Here is a 23940-nt window from a genome sequence, read left to right as displayed (position 1 = left end):
GGATGATCGAATACCTCAAATATTCGGCTTTGCGAATATTCGACGAATAACTCGTCACTATGTGAATATTCGATGCGCAATGTAAGTCTATGGAAAGCCCGAATAGTTCCGAATAGTTGTTATTCGGGTTCCCCATAAACTTACATTGCACATCGAATATTCGCAAATAGTCGAATAACGGCGGCCTATTCAGAAAATATTCGCGAAGCCGAATATTTGATGTATTCGATCATCCCTATTAGTTATCCACAATATTGTATATAATTATTGGATTGTATGGTAGTAGTAGTGGTACAGTGTAGCTTTTTTTGGAAATGTTGGAGTAGGCTTATCCTTATGTGACCCCAACATATTTTGCATTACAGTCACAGCTACTAGTGCAAACAGTTCCCATGACAGTCCTTCATATGCTCCGATGTCCCCAGTAATATTGTGATTTTCTCGTTCTAGGCACCTTATTTGGAAATCAAGAAGCAGATGGATAAGCAGGATCCCTTAGCCCATCCATTGCTGCAATGGTTTGTGATGCTATTTATAACGCAGTCTGTGTCGCTTCCTGACAAATACATTATCTTCCAAATCAAATCTGCGCCTGTGATATTGGGAAATTGGAACTATATCCTCAGCGGAAGGGACTAAGATGACAAATTACACAGGAGCTAAACCAAAAAGCACCAGAAGGAATCCATCACCATATGGCGGCAGCCGATAAAATATATACAACTCTGTAAAGGCACAGAAGTGAATTCTGGAAAAATAAGATAGACCCTGGAAAACAAGTCCCTGGGAATAGTACAGCTAATATGTGAAAATCAAATGAACGGATTTTTCCATTTTCAGTAAATGAAGAGCCCCCATTGTATAATACAAAATGTAGAGCTGTTACGTTGGGTTTTTTTTGTTTTTTTTATGTATCTCTGCTTGCAGTCATGGATTGAAAACCTTTGTTTATGCACCAAGAATATAATTTGCTCCTAGTCATGTGATAGACACATAGGTGTATGGCCTGGTACAGTTGCGATACCAAGTCACTGGCTGCAAATCGAGATCTTGATCTAGAGATTACATCAGAAAAGCCGATAGATTTTTATTTTAATCTTTGAGGGTTTTTTTTCCACTATCACCATTTATATAGGATAAAATATAGCGAAAGAAAACAGCTGTAGAAGGGGTCCTACCAATCGGAGGCTTCATAATCATTAGTAGAATGGCTCCCTGTTCCCCAAATTAATGGAGGGGCAATATGCATGGGTCACTCACTACCCCTCCTATATTTACTCTCTATATGTGTACGTACCACCCCTCTGAAAGTGCCATAGATGTGAATAGACTGGTGGTCTTATATGCTCACTACTGATTCATTCACACAGGAGACCTTAAAACCCCATTCTCGAGGTCAGAGAAAATCCCAGTAGTCAGATTTGTGGGATAAAATTAAAGTGACGCTTCCTGCGGAGACTGACACACACCATTTCAGCATGCCCGTGGTGAGGAGACTTCAAGCCACAATGCTCCTCTGGGAAATATGCAAATTGTTCTTTCATGGAGGAAGAACATAAACTCTAGTGTCTCCTACTAGAGGTAGCAATCCTAAAAGACAAAAGTGACCTTTTAATGAGCCTTGTCATATGACTTAGGATTTATGCCAAATCAAAACCTCAATTTGCAGACATGGCGTTTCGGGATGGTTGTCCCTCGTCAGCACTGATGAGGGACAACCATTCCGAAACACCGTTGTCCGCAAATTGAGGTTCTGATCTGGCCTGGCATTACTTGTAAGTCATATGGCCAGGCTTGTTAAAGGGTCACTTTTGATTTTTATGATTGCTACCTTTAATAGGTGGCACTAGAGTTCGTCTACATCCTCACTGAAGAGACAAATTGCAAAGTGACCCTCCAAAATAGGTTCATGCAAAAATGAGGTGGAACCCCCCCAAAAAAAAGTTAAATTGGGTCCCTATCCTAATGAGGGCCATTAGCTTTAAGCCCACAGGACCTGTTACACAGGTTTTCTTAAGCGTGCTTTCCACACTACAATATATCTTACGATGTGTCGGCGGGGTCACGTCGTAAGTGACGCACATCCGGCATCGTAAGGTACATTGTAGTGTGTAACAGCTATGTGCGATTGCGAATGAACGGTAAAACGTTCATTGCACGCATGTCGTTCATTCCTCATGAATTGAACATCAGATTGTTCACCGTACCCGGGGCAGCACACATCGCAGTGTGTGACACCCCGGGAACGATGAACAGATCTTACCTGCGTCCTGCGTCTCCAGCCGGCAATGCGGAAGGAAGGAGGTGGGCAGGATGTTTACGTCCTACTCATCTCCGCCCCTCCGCTTCTATTGGCCGGCTGCCGCGTGACGTCAATGTGACGCCGAACGTCCCTCCCACTCCAGGAAGTGGACGTTCGCCGCCCACATCGAGGTCGTATGGACGGGTAAGTACGTGTGACGGGGGTTAATCGTTTGTGCGGCACATTCAACAAAATTGAACGTGCCGCACATACGATGGGGGAGGTTACGATCGCATACGATATCGTATGCGAAATCGTAACATGTAAAGCAGGCTATAGTCTCTTAAATTGTAAATTTATTCAATTAGATCCCATATTACAAATCCAGGCCAAGTCAACGTGGTGTTATTATTGACCTAAGGCTAGGTGCAGACTGTGTTGGTGCCAACTGTTGGACTCGTATGTTCAGGACGCATGCACTTGACAGTGGCCACAATCAGGGAGGATATGTTGGACCCTATGGTGCTTGCCTAGGCATCCATCCATCATAGGGGCCCAGTGAGAAAAAAAATCCAGCATAGTATGTGTTTGTTTGCAGTGTCCCCAATTTTTTTTATAATTATTATTATTTATAGAACACCACTGATTCCATTATGCTGTACATGAGAAGGGGTAACATACAAAACACAAATGTAAACAAGCTAACAGTGAGAGACTGCTGCATTGGGGACAGGGCCCTTGTGGAGGCAGTAGCTTTCTTGAAGAGAGGGGTTTAAAGTTCCATCTGAAGCTTCCGAGTAATAATCAGATGTGTTGGGGCACAGAATTCCAGAGGATCGAGGATGCTCAAGAGAAGTCTTGGAGGCGGTTGGGTTAGGAACGAATAAGTATAGAGGAGAGAAGGAGATCTTGGAAAGACCAGAGATTACGTGTTTGAAGATATTAGTAGATTAGTTCAGAGATATATGGAGGAGACAGATTATGAACAGCTTTGTAGGTCAGTGTTAGTAGTTTGACCTGGATAGATTGGGTAGCCAATAAAGAGACGGGAAAAGCAGAAGAGTAGTAAGGAGAGAGATGGATTAGTTGGGTAGCAGAGTTAAGGATGGACTAGAGAGGTACAAGGGTGTTAGCAGGAAGGCTACAGAGGAGGATGTTGCAGTAGTTGAGGTGGGAGATGATGAGGGCAAACTGTAGCATTTTAGTAGATTCAGTGTTGAGGAAGGAAATATTTTTGAGTTGGAGTTGGCTGGAGGTGTCGAGAACTTGGATGTGTGGGTTGAAGGACAAGACAGGTTCGAGGGTCATTCCGAGACAGCAGACTTATGAGATAGGAGAAAGTATGTAATTTATTGTGATAGATGTATCAGGTAGGGAAAGTGTATGAGATGGAGGAAAGAGGAGTATACACAAATATGGGAAATTTAAATTTTCCCTATTGTTCTCTGGAGGCTACCGTAATGCTTCCTCATCTGTAACTCGACCTATACTGGGTTCAGAGGTAATAATTGCTCTGGAGCCAAGGGACCGCCCAGTAATATTAGTGAAAATCCCAGGCTTACATCCTGATACAGATTTTACACCAGGGCCCAGAAAATTCGCTTTACTTATTGCTCTCCTCATAGATTTTATGTTCGGAGTCAAGCGGTTGTGCTTGTCACTGTTACTGGGGCTATTTCCTTTCCACTTTGTTACCTCAACCATTAAGATATCATCAGTAAATGGCAATAAGAGAAGAGACTGAAAAGGGATATTTGCAGAATGTGCCATTCCCTACACAATTACCATGTAAATCGCTCACACGCACTGAGCTTTTGAGACTGTAAGTGTCGGAGAACATCTGCTTATTCTTTGCTTATTTCTTTGCAGGGTTATTTCAAGTAATAGGTCTCATATAGTGAAACTGCCAGTAAACAGGGTAAGTGAGCTCTCCTATATAAGCCACAAAGTCATATGGCTTGATTATACGGTGCATTATTTTATGTTTTAAATGCTTTATGCTATGTGTTTTGTTCATTTTCCTTCTCAGCATGTATTGTATTGTATTGTATTGTATTGTATTGTATGACGGTACATACAGTGCAAGTATTGTGCTCCGTAGATCAGTTTTACTGCATAATGCACCATAGGTTTCCTAATGACCCTGTAGATTTCAAGGCAATCTATCAGTAAGATCAAACCTCCCACCCAATCTACATGTGTGGGTATGCGGATGTCCTAAAGACACTTTTTTATATCTTTTATCGATTACTGCATTCCCATGAAAGCAGTGTTTTCATTTCTTTGCAAGTGAGCCAGTAAGTGCTCTGGACGTGAAAAAGCACTTCTGGAGCCTCTGCCTACCCAGGCTGTTACTTCTGAAGCCTCTGCCTACCCAGGTTGTTACTTCTGGAGCCTGAGCTTTCCCAGGTTGTTACTTTTGAAGCCTCTGCCTACCCAGGTTGTTACTTCTGAAGCCTCTGCCTACCCAGGTTGTTACTTCTGGAGCCTGAGCTTTCCCAGGTTGTTACTTCTGAAGCCACTGCCTACCCAGGTTGTTACTTCTGAAGCCACTGCCTACCCAGGTTGTTACTTCTGGAGCCTGAGCTTTCCCAGGTTGTTACTTCTGAAGTCTCTGCCTACCCAGGTTGTTACTTCTGAAGTCACTGCCTACCCAGGTTGTTACATCTGAAGCCACTGTCTACCCAGGTTATTACTTCTGAAGCCTCTGCCTACCCAGGTTGTTACATCTGAAGCCTCTGCCTACCCAGGTTGTAACTTCTGGAGCCTGAGCTTTCCCAGGTTACTTCTGAAGCCACTGCCTACCCAGGTTGTTATTTCTGAAGCCACTGCCTACCCAGGTTGTTACTTCTGAAGCCACTGCCTACCCAGGCTGTTACTTCTGGAGCCTCAACTTACCCAGGTTGTTACTTCTGAAGCCACTGCCTACCCAGGTTGTTACTTCTGGAGCCTCTGCCTATCCAGGTTGTTACTTCTGAAGCCACTGTCTACCCAGGTTGTTATTTCTGAAGCCACGTCCTAACCAGGTTGTTATTTCTGAAGCCACTGCCTACCCAGGTTTTTACTTCTGAAGCCACTGCCTACCCAGGTTGTTACTTCTGAAGCCACTGCCTACCCAGGTTGTTACTTCTGAAGCCACTGCCTACCCAGGTTTTTAGTTCTGAAGCCACTGCCAACCCAGGTTGTTACTTCTGAAGCCTCTGCCTACCCAGGTTGTTACTTCTGGAGCCTGAGCTTTCCCAGGTTGTTACTTCTGAAGCCACTGCCTACCCAGGTTGTTATTTCTGAAGCCACGGCCTACCCAGGTTTTTACTTCTGAAGCCACTGCCAACTCAGGTTGTTACTTCTGAAGCCACTGCCTACCCAGGTTGTTACTTCTGAAGCCACTGCCTACCCAGGCTGTTACATCTGAAGCCTCTGCATACCCAGGTTGTTACTTCTGAAGCCACGGCCTACCCAGGTTGTTATTTCTGAAGCCACTGCCTACCCAGGCTGTTACTTCTGGAGCCTCAGCTTACCCAGGTTGTTACTTCTGAAGCCACTGCCTACCCAGGTTGTTACTTCTGGAGCCTCTGCCTACCCAGGTTGTTACTTCTGAAGCCACTGTCTACCCAGGTTGTTATTTCTGAAGCCACTGTCTACCCAGGTTGTTATTTCTGAAGCCACTGCCTACCCAGGTTGTTACTTCTGAAGCCATGTCCTACCCAGGTTGTTATTTCTGAAGCCACTGCCTACCAAGGTTGTTACTTCTGAAGCCACTGCCTACCCAGGTTTTTAGTTCTGAAGCCACTGCCAACCCAGGTTGTTACTTCTGAAGCCACTGCCTACCCAGGTTGTTACCTCTGAAGCCACTGCCTACCCAGGCTGTTACATCTGAAGCCTCTGCATACCCAGGTTATTACTTCTGGAGCCTCTGCCTACCCAGGTTGTTACTTCTGGAGCCCCTGCCTACCCAGGTTGTCACTTATGGAGCCTCTGCCTACCCAGGTTGTTACTTCTGGTGCCTCTGCCTACCCAGGTTGTTACTTCTGGAGCCTCTGCCTACCAAAGTTGTTACTTCTGAAGCCACGGCCTACCCAGGTTGTTACTTCCGAAGCCACTGCCTACCTAGGTTGTTACTTCTGAAGCCACTGCCTACTCAGTTTGTTATTTCTGGACCTTCTGTCTACCAAGGTTGTTACTTCTGGAGGCTCTGCCTACCAAAATTGATACTTCTGGAGCCTCTCCGTACCCAGGTTGTTTCCATACCCAGCACCAGCCTCTTTAGCTTGATTGATCAATCACTGTCGAATTTCCTTGCCTGGCACCTGACATCACACAGTCATTGAGCTAAAAATCATGCTAAAGAGTCTGATGGAGGGTAGGAAAACAACCTTGGGAGGGAGAGGCTGGGGAAGTGCTCTGTCATAACTAAAGCATGTAACACCTCATCTGCATGTATATTAAAACAGTAATTACTATGAAATGAAGCAGCAGATAGAAGATTTGAAGATGTTGATGGATTTAGCTTTCAAAGACCCACAAGCCATATATGTTTTTTGGGGAAAGTTGACCTTTCTGACAGATTCCCTTAAAAGGGAACCTGTCACCAGTTTTACAGCCTATAAGCTGCGGCCACCACCAGTGGGCTCTTATATACAGCATTCTAACATGCTGTATATAAGAGCGCAGGCCACTGTGAGAACATTAAAAACACTTTATAATACTCACCTAAAAAACTGGTCGCTGCGTTGCTGGTTGGCCCCGGGGGCGGCGCTGTTCTCCGGGACTGGCGCCTCCTCTCTCGGCCATCTTCCTCCTCCGTCTTCTGAAGCCTGTGTGCATGACGTGTCCACGTCATACACACTTGCCAGCACTGAGGTCCTGCGCAGGCGCACTTTGATCTGCCCTGCTCAGGCAGATCAAAGTATTATAGTGCGCCTGTGCAGGACCTCAGTGCCGGCGAGTGTGTATGACGTGGACGCGTCATGCACACAGGCTTCAGAACACGGAGGAGCAAGATGGCCGAGAGAGGAGGCGCTGGTCCCGGAGAACAGCACCGCCCCCGGGGCCAACCAGCAACGCAGCGACCGGTTTAGGTGAGTATTATAAAGTGTTTTTTATGTTCTCACAGTGGCCTGCACTCTTATATACAGCATGTTAGAATGCTGTATATAAGAGCCCACTGGTGGTGGCTGCAGCTTATAAGCCATAAAACTGGTGACAGGTTCCCTTTAATACTTTTGTCCTTGGTGTCCCAGTGGGATTGCTCTTATGTCCTTTCTGACCTAATTGCCTCAATGAGAAGCTAAATATGTCACTGGTGGTTCACAAAATCTAAGAAAAAGACTGATGGCACATCCTATACAGTATTTCTAATGTGAACAGGTGCAAACTGAATTTGAAACATAGTAACAAAAAGAAGACAGTTGCACTCTGTAGCGCTAAGATATGTGAAACAATGAATATGGGAATATAGACATGCATTAATACTGTGAAAAAACATCTAAAAATTGAGATACTTAGCACACAAAATTGGCCGGATTTTATGTGAGCCCAACAGCTAGTGGCAAGGCAACCTCATTTTTGTTGGGTCCATATCACACTAAAGCCTCTCTTTCGGTTAAAAAAACCCTCCAATTTATGGGCAGACAGGAACCTGCAAATGGAGAATTAAAATCACCTGGGGCTGAAGAGCAGGAGTGGCTGGCTGTTGGGCTCACATAAAACTGGCCATTTTTGTGTGCTAAGTATCTCAATTTGTACATGCTTTTGCATAGCAGTAATGCATGTCTATATTCCCATATTTATTGATACACATATCTTAGCACTGCAGTGTGCAACTGTCTCCTTTTTGTTACTGATGGTTCACAGACATTTTTACATGTTTGAAGTGCTCAATTGAAGGGCAGTACTTTATCCTGGTGTCCCAATGGACCTTTTTGTCAGTGACAGGATCTGAAATCTATGACTACTATAAACACTACCTGTTCTAGTTGCAGAGTAACCCTCTCGCCTGACAACAGGTAGCAGTAAGCATAGCACTTACCTAAAAGACCTGTCCTAACTGCAGAGTAACCCTCTCGCTGGACACAGATCTTGGAATTGCGGGAAGCATATGGCAGGTGTAACACGTGGAGCCAAGATGGCGAGCTTCCACACACATTCACCAGCAAGTTCAGAATGATCAGTGCGCACCGCCACGCTATTTAAAGGCTAAGCCCCGCCCACAGCTGCATCATCGGTGACATCACCCATGAGCCAATCAGGTGGTGCCATGTGATCAGGTCAGGTGACACAGGACCTCCAATGGGGCATTGCCGCATCACGTACATGCTCATTACCGCGAATTTCTGACAAACTCTGGAGACCTTGTTTTCTACAACTGAGCATGCTCCACAGCATTCACTATGCTGCTAGGAACAAAGTCTCCAACAAGGCCCTGGATATTGCTTGTCCAGGGTGGGTGCTTGGTTTTGGGTTTAACAGTGAAGCTAAGCAGCAGTCCCAGCAGCCAAAATTGAATGGGAGACTGCTGGAACCAAAACTTCCCTGGACTCCGCTTCAGAACCGGAAACAACCTGATGCCTAATAGCGGGGCTGTTCACATATCTGGGTTTTTTTCTCATTAAAGAAAAACTAATGAAACTTTGCCCAAACTCTGATGACACTGATGAAAACCAAATGACACTCTGATCAAAAACACTAACGAAACTACGATAAAATCATTAACGTGTACATGAGCTCTTTAGGCTTAAGGAAGAAAGTCAGCTAAATTTAGAGGCAGTTACCACTTCTAATAGCATCCAACAAAAAGATGAAAAGCAGCTCTGAATAGAATAAAGCAAGTGTGAACAGGTGCAAGCTGCTATGACTGCATAATAAACATATTTGGTATCTGTGTCATGACCCATTCAATGAAATGATCATGATATTTATGCCATTTGTTGAATGCCAGTTAAAAAACTGTCAGTTTTTTTAGGGGTTTTTTGTACATTTTGCTTACCACCCTAAAATGGTCCCAATAAAAACCGTTATACCAGAAAAAATACAAGCCATAATAAAAAGAAATATAGATACACAACAAACGTTTTATGTAAATGTACCACCCCAGTGTTAGTCGGGCAGCTCGGATCCGGGATTGTGGCTCGAGGGGGTCGTCCGGACCCGGCTTGGCAGACACTTTGATCCGTAAAAGGGGATATTTACAGGGGAGAGGTTTGTGACGCCACCTGTGGGTTGCGGTAATGGGAGTACCGCCGCTGCTGTAAGGAGTACCGGGGCAGATGGAGTTGAGCAGCCTGATGTTAGTCCCTGCACAGGTAGGGAAGGCGCCGGGCTTAGGGGTATTGGTAGCTATTTGGGAGTGCAGGGTGCAGGGGACCAGAGTACTCACTGTGTGTAGTCGTGGTGCTGGATGAGGATTATAAAGGATACACACACGCTGCAAGTAAACCAAATTCTCTATGTTCCGCTGCCGCTGTTGGAAGCCTGTCCAAGTACCCGGTCCCACCTGTGTCACATAGTAATCCGGAGCCTGCCTCCGTGCAGTTTCGTGTCCGTGTGGGTCCCTATAGCCTGAAACTATAAGGTTCTTCAGTTTTTAAGTGAAGATGTGCTCCCAAGGGCTGGCACTTGGGACTTTAATGGGTTGCTTTCTCTGGAAAACCCTGTCCCCCATGGTGCGCTGATGCCCTCAGTCCCTGATCTCTCTGGGAAGGTTCCTGAAGGTCCCCATCCTCTGCAGGTTAATTGCCAGGACGTTGAATCGGCTCCTGACCTAGGGTCCTTTACCCTGTCGTGCTCGGTACCGGTCAGTTCTTTTGGGCTTGCTGATGCCGACAGTCCTCCTAGACTATGTCCGTCGCACCCTTATCCAATGTCACTGCTAACGGTTCCCGACTCTTCTGGTCCCGGACCACCGTCTGCGACCAAACCTCGGTCTAGCTCCCCAGGAGCTAACACTCCAGCTCCTCACACTTTGAGGGCTCTCACTCAACTCTCTTGTTTCCCTCCCACCAGTCTGCCTGACCCCTAGATGGGTGGCCCTTTTCCAGCTGGACCAAGCCACTGGTGTGTCTGATAGGTCATGATGTGAGATGTTGATTGGGATTTGTGGTGCAGATGGAGGTGACACCGGTTTCTGGGAACTTGAAACCATGGGGGGTAGGTCCTGCACCCTGGCTAAGGATGCAGTACCCTGTATTACCCTCATGTACTCAGGGGCGCCACATAAATATATGGCTTGTGAAATGTGCAAATGAAAAACCGGAGATAATGCTTAAGGTAAAAAAATGACCCATGCTGCACAAACAAATCGTCTAGTAAATATGTGTCATATTAAATCCGGCTGTCTTACTGTCTATTAAGCTATTTGTTAGATCCCAGTCAGCCCTATTAACTAGAGTTATCCCATGTGATTAACCTACATGGTTGTGCTCTGTCTCTACAGACTTGCACTCATTTTATGATCTTTTATATCTTGCAGCAACTGAAATTTATGCACACCCCACACCAGTTCCTACTACTCAGCAGTCCACCAGCCAAAGAAGCGAATTTCAGAGCTGCTAAAAAACTTTTCGGAAGCACATTTGCATTTCAGTAAGTTCTAGTATTTTATGCTGTTTAATGGTAACATTGATCATAAAGGTTAAAGGGAATCTGTTAGCAGGTTTTTGCTTTGTAAGCTGAAAACAGCATGCTGCAAGGGTTAAAACATAGAATTCAGGGATGCCTGTCTTGTCAGAGTCCAACCTTTTGTTTATTTGCTATGTTAGTTTAAGTCCCATTACAGGGCTAGAAACTCACCTTCAGTCTGACACACCCTATGCTGTGATTGACACCCCACTGTCAATGTACAGTCTTTATTGAGAGCCGTATCTGGGCGGCACTCTGCTACGTAACTATACCTAAAAATCCTGATTGTGTCAGAATGACTGCACACAATAATCTAAGTGATACATGATTGGATTCAGAATCGGTTTCCTATATTATGCTGCTCTCAGATGAGATAGCAAAAACCTGCTGACAGATTCCCTTTAAAGGATCTTTCAGACATCTGTAGTCATTGTGCATAAAAAGGTGTCTGTAATTTTAAAGGGAATGTTCCCTTAAATTACTGAGCTTCAGAGACCAGATAAATTACAAAAGGGAAATTAGTATGAATTTCTACCAAAAGAAGCCAGGAAAGTCAGGGACTGTGGAACAAAAAGCACATAGGGTCTTACCAGATAAAAACCAAGTTATTAATTAGTAAGGTGAACTCACCTATAGGGGTTGTGGCAGTCACAACGCCTATATTCACGTGGTAGCAAGGTGAAGTAGCTGCAACCCCGAAGTAGTCAGAGTAGATATTTGAAGGAAACTGGGTGTCACGCCGCGCTTATCACCAATTCAGATCCAAAATAAATTATTCCATGTCTTAGTTGCATTAGCTCGGTACAGGTAAACGCGTTTTAGGGGTCGCAGCACCCTTCCTCAGGACATGCTATATAGCAGTGACAAGGATGTTGTCCTTGTTACTGCTATCTGTCCTGAGGAAGGGTGCTGCGACCCCTGAAACGCATTGACCTGTACCGAGCTAATGCAACTAAGACATGGAATAATTTATTTCGGATTTGAATTGGTGATAAGCGCGGCATGAAACCCAGTTTCCTTCATATATCTACACGAAAAGAAGCCGACATGCAAGAAAATAAAATCAATATATTTTTATTTGACTAATTAAAATCACAACAAATGGAGAATATACCCTCGGGAACTTATTAAGTAGGATATATTTTCACTCTCTACCTCATTTTTATCATACTTTTATAGTATTCTATTGTAGTAATTATTTCAATTGCGGACTGTGGCAATACCTGACTGGTAGTCTATCCATTCTCAGTTAGAGATTTATCTTACATATTGTCTACTTCCTTTGCCCCCTTTTTGCACAAACACTATCTACCTCATACTCATTACTATAACTCTTGTATACAACTTCATTTTACTAAGATATACAGTCATATGAAAAAGTTTGGGCACCCCTATTAATGTTAACCTTTTTTCTTTATAACAATTTGGGTTTTTGCAGCAGCTATTTCAGTTTCATATATCTAATAACTGATGGACTCAGTAATATTTCTGGATTGAAATGAGGTTTATTGTACTAACAGAAAATGTGCAATCCGCATTTAAACAAAATTTGACTGGTGCAAAAGTATGGGCAACCTTATCAATTTCTTGATTTGAACACTCCTAACTACTTTTTACTGACTTACTAAAGCACTAAATTGGTTTTGTAACCTCATTGAGCTTTGAACTTCATAGGCAGGTGTATCCAATCATGAGAAAAGGTATTTAAGGTGGCCACTTGCAAGTTGTTCTCCTATTTGAATCTCCTATGAAGAGTGGCATCATGGGCTCCTCAAAACAACTCTCAAATGATCTGAAAACAAAGATTATTCAACATAGTTGTTCAGGGGAAGGATACAACAAGTTGTCTCAGAGAATTAAACTGTCAGTTTCGACTGTGAGGAACATAGTAAGGAAATGGAAGAACACAGGTACAGTTCTTGTTAAGCCCAGAAGTGGCAGGCCAAGAAAAACATCAGAAAGGCAGAGAAGAAGAATGGTGAGAACAGTAAAGGACAATCCACAGACCACCTCCAAGGACCTGCAGCATCATCTTGCTGCAGATGGTGTCAATGTGCATCGGTCAACAATACAGCGCACTTTGCACAAGGAGAAGTTGTATGGGAGAGGGATGCGAAAGAAGCCGTTTCTGCAAGCACGCCACAAACAGTCGCCTGAGGTATGCAAAAGCACATTTGGACAAGCCAGTTACATTTTGGAAGAAGGTCCTGTGGACTGATGAAACAAAGATTGAGTTGTTTGGTCATACAGAAAGGCATTATACATGGAGGCAAAAAAACACGGCATTTCAAGAAAAGCACTTGCTACCCACAGTAAAATTTGGTGGAGGTTCCATCATGCTTTGGGGCTGTGTGGCCAATGCCGGCATCGGGAATCTTGTTAAAGTTGAGGGTCGCATGGATTCAACTCAGTATCAGCAGATTCTTGACAATAATGTGCAAGAATCAGTGATGAAGTTGAAGTTACGCAGGGGATGGATATTTCAGCAAGACAATGATCCAAAACACCGCTCCAAATCTCAGGCATTCATGCAGAGGAACAATTACAATGTTCTGGAATGGCCATCCCAGTCCCCAGACCTGAATATCATTGAAAATCTGTGGGATGATTTGAAGCGGCTGTCCATGCTCGGCGACCATCAAACTTAACTGAACTGGAATAGTTTTGTAAACAGAAATGGTCAAATATACCTTCATCCAGGATCCAGGAACTCATTAAAAGCTATAGGAAGCGACTAGAGGCTGTGATTTTTGCAAAAGGAGAATCTACAAAATATTAATGTCACTTTTATGTTGAGGTGCCCATACTTTTGCACCGGTCAAATTTTGTTTAAATGCGGATTGCACATTTTCTGTTAGTACAATAAACCTCATTTCAATCCAGAAATATTACTGAGTCCATCAGTTATTAGATATATGAAACTGAAATAGCTGTTGCAAAAACCCAAATTGTTATAAAGAAAAAAGGTTAACATTAATAGGGGTGCCCAAACATTTTCATATGACTGTAGCTACATAATGCTGTAGTATTCTCCGTGTGTTGTGATTTTAATTAATTTTCTAATAAAAATATATTGATTTAATTTTCTTGAATGTTGGCTTCTATTAGTGGAAATTTATACTGATTTCCCTTTTGTAATTTATCTGTAATCATTGGTCTGATTTCGGATCGCAAAGCATGGACTGACCATGTGTCTCTTGAACAGAGCTTAAGCTGAAGGGAAAAGAGCGCCAACAGGGTCTTACGACCCTCTGCAGCTCAATCCAAAAAGGAATGGTCAGTGACAAACCCAGAGATGTCTGAATGAAAGCTGAATGGAAAAGAGCACCAATTGTTGATTTTTCCTTTGTCCTCATGAAGGAGGCCCTGACCTCTGAAATGCGTAGACCTGTAAAATAAAGAGGAATTGAGTCTAATACCTCGGCAGCAGCACGACATTAACCCTGTTTCTCCTCTCCAGCGTTGAAGTTTGATCCTGAACCGAGCTTGACAGCCTCATAGAAATATATGAAGCTTTCACACTCAGGTTGGGAAATACGCGATTGGTCCGAACATTGCCCTCCAAGATCGTACTGATGTGCATGGACATCTTAAAGAGCCCTTAAGAAATTTAGAAATCTGCCTTGCTCATATTAATCACATTGGATGATGTCATGTATTAAGCCGGTTTCATGCGTCTGACAATCACTGTCTCAGTACCATTCACGAAGTCCAGATCAGTCACTGGTCTCCTGATCCCATCTCATCAGTATATATGCTCATAGGCAGAAATGAGGCTGCTGAGTCCTAGTCAGGAGACCTGCGGTGATCGTAACATTGCGGGCCGTACTAGGACAATGAACGTAGGACGTGTGAAACCAGTTTTATTGTCACCTTCTTTTTTGGGCCAACTTAGGTTCTTTAGGTCTTAATATCATTAACAAAACCTTCCAGAAGGGGTCACTGGGAATTGGTTAGTTATGAGGGTCTGTACCAAAAGTATAAGTTCTGGGCCCCTCCATCTATAGCAGGGACCTTCAGCTACATATGCCACACTCTACCAGGCACCATGATCCTGACATTGCAGGCTGTTGCAAAAGCCAAAGATTACAGTATGCTTTGACACCTGGAGACCTTCAGTACCTGCTGGGAGTTTTAGATCCATAATAGGCTGAGGACCTTGCGTAAAACAATATCTGACAGTAGAACCTGTGTTATGTTCTTTATTGCAGTGGCTCACACATTGAAAATTGGCACTCTATTCTGAGGAACGGATTAGTAGTTGCTTCCAATACAAGACTGCAGGTAACGTCATTCATTTTACAATATTTCTGTATGAGGGTGAATGTACCAGTTGCATATTTACTGGAACTTTCCATAAATTTGAGGGTGATCCACATAGCTATACTGCACCAGCTAAATGGATGGGGTATCAACAAATCTCATCTAGATGTTGTGGAAATTTTTACAAGAAATTGATATGCACTGTGGATTTTATTACAACAACACGTCAGATTTTTGTGCAGAATTCATACTGTGCAATAAAAAAAATCTGGGTTAAAATTTGCACAAAGTCCACACCAAAATCCAAATGTAATACACACGATGATGGCCTGGATTCATCACACTGTGTATACCAGAAATCTGGCGTAAAACAGTTTCAAAAGTTGCAACGTTTTTGAGCATGAAGTTGCGTGAGAAATGTGTGACTTTTGGCATCTTCATCTCACTTTCTCCCAGTTGCAACAAAATAGATGGCATGGGCTGGAGCGTGGGGACCCCCCATTTGTCTAATTCATGTATATCTTATGCCACAAATGTTACTCTAATCCCTGCCTGGAGTAAGATTTGTAGCGCACAGAGGCACATGGCAATTGTCAGACTGTCCGGATTTATTATGAGGTGTGCACATCCTAATGAATCAGAACTTCTGCCTTCAACACAGTCTTGATGAATTAAAGCCAATGTGTCCTACCCATGTCTTTGACACACATTAGCAGGGGGGCTGGATACTGGCCCCCTCTATCCAGGGGTGACATGAAATGGTCAGTCTTGTATGTATGCTATTTTTCTATTAAACACTGTTGTGTCTCTATGGTGGCGGGCTACAACGAAACCCTATGTAGCCCAATCTTGCAGTCAGGTGTCATTCTCCCTTCTGCCATATCATCTACTATCTGTACATTAGGAATAAAAAGAAATGGAGGAAAATGTGCAAAGCATTACAGCAGGACCAGACTACACAAAGGGTTCCTTGCAGTCTGTAACTTTGGAGACACGGGTCTCCCATGGATCTGTTAACTCAAAGTTCTAGGTGGTTTTCATTGAGACTATTTGCTTTTTAGCTTTACAGTGTAGTTCAGTGTCTCATATCAAAGGCATTTGTCTGATATTGCAGACCAGTGAAGAGTCCAATTTTTCATCTGCTTACTTTCCGAGCCAAAAGGGATGCTTTATCTGAATTTGGCAAGGTACTTGACGTGGTTACCAAATCCTCACAGCTACATTTATATTTATTCATCTCCTGTATTTGGTGGCCAGTTGTCACCTCACCGGTAAAGATGAGCGAACCCATGGAGTTCAGTTCTGCAGGTGCAGCCAAACCGACCCTCCACGGGTTCGGACTTGACCCGAACCCCAATGGAAGTCACTGGTTGGCAGTTCCGGTCTCCACCCACATGCAGCCAGCCATAAACAGATCACTTCCAGTTGCGGGTAGGTGAGGCTTTTCCATTTTTGATTTGTTTGGTGCACACTACATTCTATCATGCTGTTGTTACCTCCAGTGCGAACCATTCAAACACTGCAAGCGGCTCACACTGGGCTGACCAATGAGCATACCCGAGCAGAGCGATGATCGCGCGAGTGGTCATCATATATTAACCACCTGAACTTTGAACCTGAACTCTGTTTTGTTTGTTTTTTTATAAAGTCAGTGTTCGGCCCAAAAACTGAACACAGAACATCAGATTTGCTCATCTCTACTCACCAGGTGGACATTAGGGAATGCCCATAATCCTTACAGGGGTAGTTGCTAAAAGTAAGCTGGCCATACACATGAGTTAGCCATTGGCCAAACATTCCCTTGGCAGATAGCTATCTCACCTGACCAACCATGCTGAGATCCCAGCTAGGACTGAATGTTCCTATGTTTGTAATGGGTAAGAGGAGAAAACCGCTGCCAGACTCTCCTGGCATGAGCTTATCTCCTCTGAAAATAAAAATATTTGTGCATTGAAATTCTAATTGCCCGATCCTTCTATCACCCAAAATCCTCTGTCGAAGGAGAGTAGGGGAAATGGAAAAAAGAAGACACCAAGTCTAGTAGGGTCTTATGCAATAGAAAGATTGGTTAGGTGAGGTGTAGTAAACTACTCACCTTTTGGGGTTGTAAAGCTACAACTGAGAAATCAAGGTTTATTGAAGGCACCCCAGGTCAAGATATCTGTTAAGGACGAACGGTAGGAGGATAGGAGTGATATCCTGCACCACCGATGTGTAGATTCAAGGAATCAAGACAAAGCTAAAGAAATCTGACCATGTGGTTTATTCTCCACGCATTTGAAAGTTGGGTTAACTTCTTCATCAGTAGAACCACAGTAATAAAATGAATAAATATTTGATTACTGTGGATCTCCTAATTTTGAAGTTAGTACGGCATGGTCAAAATTTTTCAGTGTCCTCTTGATTACTTGAATCTACATATCAGTAGCGCAGAATATCACTTCTATCCTCCTACCATTTGATGGAGAGTAGGGAAAACCTCATACACATCAAATGGTCTTTTGTTACCTCCAATATTTGAGCACTTGGCCAAACTTATATAATATGGAATACCTACAAAGATATACTCAGGAATCCAAAGTTAGTAGTATTCAAAAAGTAGAACATTTATTACATATTGTGACAGAGCAAACGATATAAAAAATTCATTATACATAGACTACAACATATTTGTATTTGGGGGGGGGAGCCGCACTACAAAGGGTGGCACACTGAGGAAGATCGCTGCAACAGTGTGTGTATATATATATATATATATATATATATATATATACTAGCTGTACTACCCGGCTTCGCCCGGGTTAATAACTGTTGTTAACAAAATAGAATGTATTAACATTCCCGGGATAGTAACTGTCTCTCTGTTTCTCTCCCATTCTCTATCTGTCTCCCCCTCTGTATATATATCTCTGTCTCACTCTCTATCTCTTTGTCTGTCTCTTTCCCTGTCTGTCTCTGTCTCTTTCTCCGTCTGTCTATCTTTCTCTTTCCCTTTCTGTCTATCTCTGTCACTTTCCCTGTCTGTCTCTTACCCTGTCTGTTTCCCTGTGTCTGACTCTGTCTCTTTGTCTGTCTCTCTCTTTCCCTGTCAGTCTGTCTCTTTGTCTGTGTCTGTCTCTTTGTGTCTGTCTCCTACCCTGTCTATGTCTGTTTCTTACCTTGTCTGTGTCTGCCTCTTTCCCTGTCTATGTCTGCCTCTTTCCCTGGCTGCATTGTGACACGCCAACATTCTATATAAGGGCGTGGCTGCGCATTCTTCTGAAGTTCTGGCTGCACTGTGGCTCCCAGCTCCATTCGCTTTAATGGAGGCAGGTTTTTTGGCGAATAACTGTAAAGCGCGGGGTTAAAATTTCCCCTCAAAACATAGCCTATGATGCTCTCGGGGTCCAGGCGTGTGAGTGTGCAAAATTTTGTGGCTGTAGCTGCGACGGTGCAGATCCCAATCCCGGACATAGACACATACACACACACACACACATTCAGCTTTATATATTAGATACATATATATATATATATATATATATATATATAGATAGATAGATAGATAGATAGATAGATAAAGCTAAAATATCTAATACTTGCTACACATCACATATAACAAGAAGATATCAAGAAATAGAAGGTATTGATAACTAATATCCACAGAATTCTCATATGTACTTATACATCAATATATGGGGAATTACTATACTGCATACACAATACCCTTATATATTACACCAGCCCCTTGGATTTGATGCTAAATAGATGTGTCCATCTGATTACCTGTAGCCATATATTCGTCTAATGCAGCATTGCCAAAGCACCACCCCCACCTCGACGCGCGTTTCACCGCACTACCAGTTTTGTCAAGAGACGCCTCTTGACGGCATTGTGTATGTAGTATAGTAATTCCCCATATATTAATGTATAAGTAGATATGACATTCTGTGGACATTAGTTATCAATACCTTCTATATCTTGATATATGGAGTATATACCATGTTCTTACTTCTTGTGTTTTATGTGATGTGTAGCCATTATTAGCTAATTTAGCTTTATCTATATATAAACTGTTGGAGTGATCTTCCTCAGTGTGCCACCCTTTGTAGTGCGGCATTCCCCCCCCCCCCCCATGTCCGAATATGTTGTAGTCTATGTATAATGAATTTTTAATGTTGTTTGCCCTGGAACAATATATAATAAATTTTCTACTTTTTGAATACTAAAAACTTTGGATTCCTGAGTATATCTTTGTAGGTATTATCTGTTGTTATTGAGGATCAATATATGAATGCTGAGAGGCCATTTATAGGTGGTGGTATATATGTAGTATCCATTTGAGGCATTGAATATCCATTGAAGGTAGCATTTTTAGGGTGTTTTGTAGCACTCCTGTGTAGGGTGGCATGGAGCTTTAATTGTTGTTGGTGCTTTTATGTATCATTGATGAAACTTTTTATTGTACAAGTATTTGAAAAGTTCCAAAAATTAAAACAAAATTTCAATAATCCCATAAAACTATTTTTTTTCATAAAAACGTCCAATAAGTTCCACAAGAAGAATTCAAAGAAAGTGAATCTTGAGATTTAATAGGATTTTTGTGACTAGGATAGCGCATATGTCAGACACAATAATGTTCAGATTCGGGTTAATTCTCTTAAATCATTTTACTGCATCCACCTAGAAGAACTGCTCAAATCGATGACCACGTTCAGTGACCCCAGGGCGTCCGCAGATAATATCTATAGATTTTTTGTTTGTTCTTTCTAAATGTATCTGAGCAGCTGCCATTTATGTAGTTGTGAACAACTATTGAATAATAGTGTAAACCATTTATGTGATGCTAATCTCTCCTGATATTGATTCAGCTTCATGGTGCCATGTACGGAAGTGGAATATATCTAAGTCCATTAGCAAGCATATCATTCGGCTACTCAGGTGAGTGGAAGATTTTCTTTTCTGAGTCTTTTTTTTTTTTGTTGCATGTATATAATATATGGTATAAAGTATATCACAAAAGTGAGTACACCCCTCACATTTTTGTAAATATTTTATATCTTTTTATTGGATAACACTGGATATATTCCACCTTGATACAATGTAAAGTAGTCAGTGTCTAGCTTGTATAACAGTGTAAATTTGGTGCCCTCTATAAATAACTCAATACAAAGCCATTAATGTCTAAACCGCTGACAACAAAAGTGAGTACACCTCTAAGTGAAAATGGCCAAATTTTGCCCAAAGTGTAAATATTTTGTATAGGCACCATTATTTTCAAGCACTGTGAATGGCGTTCACTAGAGCTTCACAGGAGCCACTGGATCTTCTTCCATCATCCATGACGACATCACGCTGCTAGTGGATGTTAGAGACCTTGCGCTCCCTTCTGTTTGAGGAGGCCCCACAGTTGCTCAATAGGGTTTAGGTCTGGAGACATGGTTGACCAGTCGAGCACCTTTATCCTCAGGTTTTTTTTATTTTTTAGCGAGGCAGCGGCTTTTTTGGAGTTGTGTTTGGGGTTACCATGTTGGAATATAAAGGCAGGGGATCATGCTCTGCTTGAGTATGTCACAGTATATGTTGAGAGAAGAAGAAAATTGGAGTCTCTGCGCTGCTGTAAAACTCATATGAAGAGACCAGGTCATATGGATTTGACTTGAATGTGATTTAATCAACATGTTTCAAAGTAATCCAACTTAGATTACTTCGGAAACTCTGTTATATAACTTCTTCATCAGGGTATATCCTCTTGAAGTAGTTAGATTACTACGGAAACTCTGTCATATCATGATGAAGAAGTTGTATTACTTTGAAATGCGTCATTTAAACCCCATTCAATTCGGAATCTTGTGTCCTGCTCTCTTGTGGCTCTTAAAACACCTTTTCACTGTTGTGTAAACCACAACCACACAAGGTGATCAACAATCTATATACCATCCTCGTGTTTTCCAGTTAAGACCCTATTGCACTTTTTGCTCCTTAGCTCCTATTATGTTTGTTTCACAGCACATGTTGGCATTCATAGTTCCCTCAATGAACTATAACTCCCCACAGCCGGCAGCACTCATGCAGCCCCAAACCGTGACACTTCTACCACCATGCTTGACTGTAGGCAGGACACACTTGTCTTTGTACTCCACACTTGGTTGCCACCATACATGCTTGACACCATCTGAACCAAATAAGTTTTTATAGGCCATCACTTGAACCAGATGATATTATGTTTCGCTACGTGGCAGGACTGCTTTTGTCAAATTTTCATGTTGACTCGAACACATGATACATTCGTGTCTGTATAGCAGAATAAAATTTTAATTTTTCCTTGTTGCAGAAACATTAGCAATCTATGTATTTGGTAGCTAATAATTTAACTTTTGTGACGTTCAAGTGGGAGTTATCATCAGATAGTTTTCACTATGCGTGTACGTCTCCCCCTGTAAAAGTTACCAACTCATAAGCAGACAGCACCTCGGCAGAAAAAGAACACGCCCTCACAAAAGCTTAGATTTCTCAGTGTGCAAGATGTCAGGATACAGCTTTGTGTACATCTGTGATTTTCCTGATGAAGGAGACTATGCTCTCCGAAACACGTTGAATAAATCAGTGGTCAACTTTACAAGTCTTTTGGATTCCTCCCGTAAGCTCGGGTTTTCTAACCCTTTCTTCTCAATTTACAACAGAAAAATATTGCTGCATCATGTTTTTTTTTTCCTTATATAGATTGAAAATGACTGTGGTTCATCAAGTCCAACATTTGTACACCAATTATATAGTCTTTTTTATTTTAAAATAAGAGACACCATAATAGAAACCAAGCAGACCCTGATATAGTCAGTGGACAAAGCTGCAAAGTGCAGGTGTAAGCAGAGCCTAAACAACCAGCACTATGAGCAAACGTCCATAGAGTCTAATAGGTACCACATTCAGGATCTGTATATGTATGTATCTGTATATGAGAGATAATCAAATGGTCATGTACATTTGCTCATATAGGGTGTAATAAATTATTTTCATATCCCACACACAGGGATGAACAAGAAGCAACAGAAAGTATCAGCCAAGGACGATCCCCCAAGCAGCAAAAGCAGTAGTACATCACAGGTAGCCTGTGCATTCATATTGGTAACTTACTATTCAGATCGAATAACCATTCCGACATTATCATGTCTTATATTTGAATGGTTTGCTAAAGAAGATAGCTATGGCAGGATTAATATTGGTAGAGGCCATTACCAATTTTTATTTCACTCAACGATAGTCCAAAAGAACACTAATTTTGGTCCAAATTGTAATGGTGAAATGGTGAAGCTCTGGGACAGTCTTCCTGTTTACGCTATTTAGTATCCATCCCTGGTGATGGCCAGTTGTGCCCTATTCTGCCAAAATAAATAAGAAATTGGGGACCTAAAAGTACACGAATGAGCTAAAAGGTAACAATGTTTTGAAGTTTTGACTTTCAGGCTCCATATCTCACCATCCACTACAGCTTTGAGTGTGAGAATACCTTCTTTTTATAGACAATCATCTTGGCTATCTCATACATACATTTGACTTGAAACTATTTAATATATGATTACTTATGCAGATTCTTGTCCTGTCCCTGCACTGTCCCTGTTTTGCTTCTAAAAATGTAAATTTTAATTTTTTTTTGTTAGTATTTTGTAAATCCACCTTTGTCTTTCAACACTGCTTGAATCCTTCTGGGCATGCTATCTATCAGATTCAAGCATGTCTTGACCGAAATCTGATCCCAGGTCTCCTCTACATGTTTCCAATGTTGGTGCATAGTGGTCGACTTACTTGGGTATGTATACAGATTTTTCTTCTATTCTACCCACAAGTGTTCGATTGGATTGAGGTCTGGGGACTGTCGGTGACAATTCAGCACCTCTACTTCATTGTTCATTGTCATTGAACCATCAACAATCTTGAAGTATGCTTTGAGTCATTGTCCAATTGGAACACTATGTTGTCCTTTTCATACTCCTAGTACTCAAGTGTACAAAGTAACTCGTCTAGTAGGTTCCCTTATTTCTCGATCCTTTAGCCCCTTTTTCCTTTACTTCTTCCAGACCCATTTGCACCCATCAGAGCCTAGTCTACTAACTTTCGTCTCATCACCCCCATTTCCAATCTTCTTCTTTTTCGTACTTTTTTGAAAACTCGAGCCAACACTTCTTATGACGATATTGTAGTTGAAGCTTTTTCACCTTTTTTCGGGCTACCATTCCAAACTTGTGTAACGTGCATTGCACCGTGCTTGAATGGATGTCTTTCACTATTGCAAAGCATATAATAATAATAATTAATCATTTTATTCATTTATATAGCGCTATTAATTCCACAGCGCTTTACATATATTGGCAACACTGTCCCCATTGGGGCTCACAATCTAGAGTCCCTATCTGTATGTCTTTGGAGTGTGGGAGGAAACCGGAGAACCCGGAGGAAACACACGCAAACACGGGGAGAACATACAAACTCCTTGCAGGTAGTGTCCTTGGTGGGATTTGAACCAAGGACCCCAGCGCTGCAAGACTGCAGTGCTAACCACTGAGCCACCGTGCTGCCCCATGAGCCACATCCACTGCCATATTTGTCACACCAGAACTTACAGACTTTGTAATGAGCCGACATGTTTCCTCCTATATTTTGCCTGGACGTCTACCTCTTGGCATTTGACTGGATGGACAGACTTCATTTTGAATATGAGAACAGGTTGTATTTTGTAGTATACAGGAAGAAAAATATTTTTCCACTACGAGGAGCAAAACAGTAACAATGCAGTAACATGACAAGAATCTGAATAGCTAATTATATGATAAATACTTGCAAGT

The 23940-nt window shown here is 42.3% G+C and overlaps 1 protein-coding gene across 1 annotated transcript in view; it reads left to right on the top strand.

Moving 5' to 3' along the window:
- PARP8 (poly(ADP-ribose) polymerase family member 8) overlaps positions 1 to 23940 on the top strand; it is a 411775-nt gene that overhangs the window by 369528 nt on the left and 18307 nt on the right. The window contains exons 18-23 of the mRNA XM_075326712.1: positions 451 to 518; positions 4112 to 4160; positions 10710 to 10822; positions 15070 to 15142; positions 19972 to 20041; positions 22131 to 22204. Coding sequence (XP_075182827.1) covers positions 451 to 518; positions 4112 to 4160; positions 10710 to 10822; positions 15070 to 15142; positions 19972 to 20041; positions 22131 to 22204 — 447 coding nt within the window. The remainder of the gene's footprint in view (positions 1 to 450; positions 519 to 4111; positions 4161 to 10709; positions 10823 to 15069; positions 15143 to 19971; positions 20042 to 22130; positions 22205 to 23940) is intronic.

The sequence above is a fragment of the Anomaloglossus baeobatrachus genome, chromosome 1 (assembly GCF_048569485.1).
Source record: "Anomaloglossus baeobatrachus isolate aAnoBae1 chromosome 1, aAnoBae1.hap1, whole genome shotgun sequence".
Taxonomy (NCBI): domain Eukaryota; kingdom Metazoa; phylum Chordata; class Amphibia; order Anura; family Aromobatidae; genus Anomaloglossus; species Anomaloglossus baeobatrachus.
This window is presented reverse-complemented; position numbering and strand designations above follow the sequence as displayed.